Below are 6000 nucleotides of genomic sequence, written 5' to 3' on the forward strand. Positions count from 1 at the left end.
TCAATCATAATGAAAACAAATTAAATAATACAAATTAAAGTGCAAGTTTAAATGTAAAGATAATGTGCAAATAATGGAGGAGGGTGACGTGGATCCACTCACTAGGCTCCACCATCTCCAACAGCTGTAGGGGGAGAGGAGAGGAGGATGAGTCAGATCAGACAGACTTCTAAGTCTTTTGTTTGCTGTGTGTGAGTGAGAGGAGCTGTGTGTGTATGTGTGTGTGTCTTACTCTGATCTCCTGCAGAGGAACACACCATTTACAAATGACAGCATCCATAAAGGAACCCGTGATTGCATTGCTATAGCAAACTTATAAATCATCAGATATAAGATAGTTAGCTGTCTCTGCAGTCTTAGCCCAAAAAGTTAAACTTTTTTCAACTGAGAAATTATCGGTGCGCTGTGTTAACAATGTACAGTCGCGTGAAATAACATAATAATGTTATGGCGTTATGAGTGAATCTGGTCCTCGTTTGGATAATATGTAAAGTACAGTTGACAGCTGCGTTGTGTTAACGTTACAATGTACAGCGAAATAACGTTATGGCGCGTTTGGATAATATGTATTCCATTTCCGCGTGTGAGTGGCAAAAAAGAAAATGCGCATTGGATTGCGTTACCTGGGCCAATCAGGCGAATGCGGAAGCACTCTTGGGCTGGCATTAATATAGACGCCGTCAGGAAGTCCAAGACCCACTGGCAGAGGTCATAGTTCAAGCCCAGGTCCCTGAGCGTGGCTATGAGTTTGGAGGGGACTATGGTATTGAATGCCGAGCTGTAGTCGATGAATAGCATTCTCACATAGTTCCCCTTCCTCTTGTCCAGGTGTGATGCTGCTGTGTGCAGCACATGGGCTATGGCGTCCTCCGTGGACCTGTTGGGGCGGTATGCAAATTGCAGGGGGTCCAGGTTGATGGGGAGGGAGGAGCAGATGTAGCCCTTTACTAGCTTATCAAAGCACTTCATGGCTATGGAGGTGAGAGCTACAGGGCGGTAGTCGTTGAGGCAAGCAGGCTTGGATTTTTTAGGTACAGGGATGATAGTGGACTTCTTCAGGCAGGTGGGGATGACAGCCTGTTCTAAGGACAGGTTAAATATGTCAGTGAATACCGGGGCCAGTTGGTCGGCACAGACTTTTAGGACGCGGCCGGGGATGCCGTCCGGTCCTGCTGCCTTCCTGATATTCACTTTTTTAAAGGTCCGCCTCACCTCACCTCATGCTCTGTTACCCTGAACACTGAGTCTCCATCAGCAGACCCCCCCCCCCCCCCCATTGCCGTGGCTTGTAGGCTGGTGTTGTTATTACCAGCCTCAAACCTCGCATAGAAGGTATTGAGATAATTTGCTAAGGAGATGTCACTGTTCAGTTTGAGGGAGGTGCCTTTGTAGTCTGTCATCGTGCACATAATCCTTTTACATATCTGTAGATACTATATCTATATCTGTACATATCCTACTCTTACTAGTTGCGCTGCTGGTCAGTATGACTACTAACTTACTCTGACAACTTGTTGACTGACAAGTCAACTTACCTGCTTCTGCTTGATCCTGTGATCAACTTTCATATAATATCTATCTGTACATATCCCTTACCTACTCTTACTAGTTACGCTGCTGGCCAGTATGACTTACTACCATAGTGTCTTTACACCTGTATCACTGTACATATTATACTACAACTCTGTACATACATCTGATTAGCACTACACTCGGTAGTACTAATTTGTATATTTTGTACCCAGTTTAATCACCTGTATATTGCTGTTGCACTTTACTGTTTCATTTGCACTCTGGTTGGATGCCAAACCTCTTTTCATTGTACTGTACTTGTGCTGTATAATGACAATATATTTTAATCTAATGTCAAGCTGAACTGCTGTGTGCATGCATGCCTTTTGAGTGTCCTGCCAGCGCTAGCGTCAGCTATTACCTCTACTATATCATTAATGATCGGCTGTTTTTAGTTTTTTTTTTAACGGCGCATGCTTTTCTGAATGTTGTTTTTCTGAAGCTTGTTCTTTTTTTGGTCTCGTTTCCAGGGCGATAAACGTCTTCATCAGTGCAAACCGGCTCATCCACCAAACCAACCTCATACTGCAGACCTTTAAAACCGTGGCCTAGCACCTTGGAGACCACAGCCCCTCCTCCCCCCTCCTCGAGGAGCCACTTCGACGATCGTGGATGGTTGAAGAGCGCCTGACCCATATATGTAAAATAGAAAGATTTGATTTTAGGGTTGGGGGGTCGATTCCATTCGATTTGAGAATCGAGTTTAGATTCCAATTCAAGAGACTGAAAAGAGCCATTTGTTTTGTTCGGATGAGGATTTAGTCTTGAAATGGAACAGAATTGGCCTAGAGAGAGTCTGTTTGATTGATTTTATTTGGACAGTTTTAATTTATAACCCTGGTCTTGGTTGGGAGTAGGTGAGGCGAGGTGTTTATTAAAGACTAATTGCCATTTTTTTCCTAATATATTCACGTTGATCATTTTACTTAGCTTTCCAATCATGGTTTCACATGAGACTGCATTCACTACGGTGCATCCCAGCTGTCTGAGTTAGCGGCCCCCCCCCACCCTCCTTAATTCTTCCTCTGTCGTGGTCTGAACATGCAGGAGAGACGAGAGCAATAAAAACAATTCCCCTCCCGCCCCCTGCGAGTAAATGCGCTTTTGTCTGCTGTTCTCACACCATCGCAAGGGAAGGAATGGAAGCGGAGGAGAGGAGGTGACTTCAGACACTTGAGCTGCGAGCACCAGATTTCTGCTCTCCTTTTTAGCAGAAGACACAACAAGCCAAAAGACTTCCAGCACAGTGTGCTCCTTTTACCATAACATTCCCTCCTCTCACAGAGTGTAACTAAGTGGAGTTAGTCCCCGGTGTTTTGGGGACGTAGAGTGAAATGAAAGTCCTGTATTTAACTGATATCTGGCTGCAAATGTTCAATAAATAGTTTCCAAATGATGATTTTTTTTTTTTTTTGTCTCGAGTCCAGTGTTTTGGTATTGATCGGCAGAAATATATTGTCATCTTTTTTTTACAGGAATGGATTAGACAGGTGTGTATGTGACTAGTAGCATTAACACTTTAAAAGGCACACCATGACTTATTTTTCTCTAGGACCTGTAGCCTCAATATAGAAATGAATACGAAAAAAACGATTTGAATGGGTATTCAGACATTTGTGATCGTAACAATTAAATGTATTTCATCTGCCACATACACTTATAGAAGCTTTGCACTGCTTTATCATGATATGTATAATATGCAGACTTGTAACAAATATTCAAATGCATGTAAATCAATGCAATTGTATGAAAGGTTGATACAATATATATATATTTTAAATATACTAATATTAGAAATTCATTCCACACAGAGTAACCGCCTAGTTGACCTTTTTTCCTGTGCACATGTATTTTTAACAAAGGACATGTTTAACCCTTTCACTACAAGGGTTAACGCTTTCACTTCCACACGTCAGAAGGTTAACTAGTGTGTGGTAGTGAAAGGGTTTAGATGTCTACAATTTACTTTAATGTGATCAGTTTAACAAGCATCCTTGTAGAGAATCAAACAGAAGTCATGTTTCCCTTCTTTCTAGCACTCTGCCCTTCTAACGGGTTAAAACGGGGAAAGTACAGTCGGCTTGCATTTATCTTGTTTCCTTATGTAGAAATGCTGATCTTTGCATGTCTAACCGTATCCTTGATCCCGTTCATTATGACAAAAGGCATCATTTACGGTACCAGGCACTTCCTTACTGGCAGATGTGTTCTGACAATGTGCTCAGGTTGCATTCCACACCTCCAGCTGAAGGAGCACTGTTGTACAGGAAAACATCAGAAACATTTCCATGTTGCCTGGTAACGGTGTAAAAAGATCCTGGGGCGAGAATGAGGTTTAAATAACGGCTTTAATTGTGTTGATAGTTGGTCATGTTTAACACTTTGAGTGCCAGCAGGGGGCGCACGATTTAGCGCTTGAGTGCCAACGGCCCAACGCTCTATTCATTGAGGGCGAGCACATTTGCGAACGCATAAACTATATCTTAAAATTATGGCTGTGTCTAATACGCCCGTTGCTTATCAATGACTTGCTTGCAGTCAACATTGTTGAAACAGATTGTTTTTTCATCTGTACATTTCCGTTTAATACCATTTTGAAAAACGCTCGTTTTTGTAAATTTCCAGAAAAAGGTTATTCTGCAGGAATCGCCCTTTACTGGAATACACAAAAAACGTAATTTTTCTGCCTATTTATGAATCGTTTTCAAATAAACGCTAGATTATCGATAGTATGTGTACTTATGCACGCTAGAGAAGCGGGCTGAAAAATCGATTATCTTATTTCCTGATCAGCACACACAAGTATACACTTGGGGACACGTTGATATATCTGTGAAAAAAGCTCTGATTATCCCAAGACTGGTAAAATAGATTCCTTACCTCAAATCCGATGTTCTCCAAAAAGATTATTCCAATTCCTGATCGCCATTCCAAATATCAATCGCGTTTATTGATCCAACGCTGGGTGCTCGAACACATTATTCCACGCTGTTCTGAGGGACCACAAAGACTGCAATCGGCTTGGATTACATGCCTGACAAGTAAAATGTGGATTCCGGATTTTCTTTTCCCCATGCGTTTTCATTCAGTCCAATCCAAAGGGGGACGATAGGGGGCGGTATTTTCCCTGTTTGAGCTCAGAGATAGTCCCAGTGGTAACATGAATGAATGAATGAATGAAAACTTTATTTAACAGATTGCAGAATGGGTACAATACAGTACGGCTCAATACATACAATTGTTAAGGGGATGCAGACCTGAGAAAGACGTTTGTCTTGTTTCCATCAGGGTCCCCCAGTTTCAATTCATATAGACATTTATGACATACACAACATACATGACATTTATGGCATAGGGACATATAGGTATTTAGTACTGATACATTTGTGACAGGCGGTATTCAAATATACAGTACTGTTACCCCTAGATCCTGACAGAGTATATACATATGATGGGGAGGGGACTGTACATTAGGAGGGGGTGGGTGGGTGGGAGGGAAATATACATACGGCGGGGAGGGAATATATACATGCGGTGGGGAGGAGACTGTCTATTAGGAGGTGGTGGGGGTTTTGGGCATTTACGGTGGCCAGTTTCGAATTGCAGCCTCCCGTAGGTGCTCTTTAAGGGCGGTTTTGAATGTGGGCAGGGATTCACATTCCTTTACAGCTTTGGGTAGGGCGTTCCACATTGTTGTGGCATAATTGCGAAACGTGTTTAGTCCCTTGTTTGAGCCGAATCTGGGTTTAACATGATTTGTTGAGCTTCCTCTGGTGTAGTGGTTGTGGTATTCACTGACCTTTGGGAAGTATTTTGACATGTACATGGGCACCCCGGTCGTATAGTGTATCTTGTAGACCAGACCCATTGCAAGTTGCTGTACTCTGTCGTCTACTCTAAGCCATCCTAGGTTGGCAAAGTGGGCAGGGGTGAGGTGGGTTCTGGGGTTCAGGTCAAGTAGTAGTCTGACCAGTTTGTTTTGTGATGTTTGTAATTTTGTCTTAAGCGCCTTTGAGGTGCTTTGGTACCATGAGGTGCACGCATAGTCATAGTACCCTTGAATGAGTGCTCCTGCCAGAGTCTTCAGGGCATTCTTGTTTACCAGAGAGGAGATCCGGTACAAGAATCTAGTTCGTTGGTTGACTTTTTTTATTACATTGGATGCCATTTTGTCACAGGAAAGATTTGCCTCTAGGATGGAACCCAGGTAGGTAATTTCGTCTTTCCTTGTGACAATATTGTCACCCACTGTAACTGAGAAGCCGTCGGTCTTGCTGAGTTTGTTATTTGAACCGAAGAGAATGGACTCTGTTTTGCCCATGTGTAATGATAGGCAAAGATTGTATGTATTGAAAAAACATGAGGCTAGATTGATGAAAAATTAATGGAAATCGCTAATAAAAAACTGAACTGTTGGCATGAAATAAC

At 42.5% G+C, this 6000-nt stretch overlaps 1 protein-coding gene across 1 annotated transcript in view; it reads left to right on the plus strand.

Annotated features, from left to right (window-relative positions):
• LOC311224512 (programmed cell death protein 10) overlaps positions 1-2968 on the plus strand; it is a 53482-nt gene extending 50514 nt beyond the window's left edge. The window contains exon 8 of the mRNA XM_084309533.1: positions 2043-2968. Coding sequence (XP_084165659.1) covers positions 2043-2124 — 82 coding nt within the window. The 3' untranslated portion in view covers positions 2125-2968. The remainder of the gene's footprint in view (positions 1-2042) is intronic.
• Positions 2969-6000: the final 3032 nt, after the last annotated feature.

This window comes from Notolepis coatsorum (assembly GCF_963971535.1).
Source record: "Notolepis coatsorum genome assembly, chromosome: 3".
In the NCBI taxonomy this organism is placed as follows: domain Eukaryota; kingdom Metazoa; phylum Chordata; class Actinopteri; order Aulopiformes; family Paralepididae; genus Notolepis; species Notolepis coatsorum.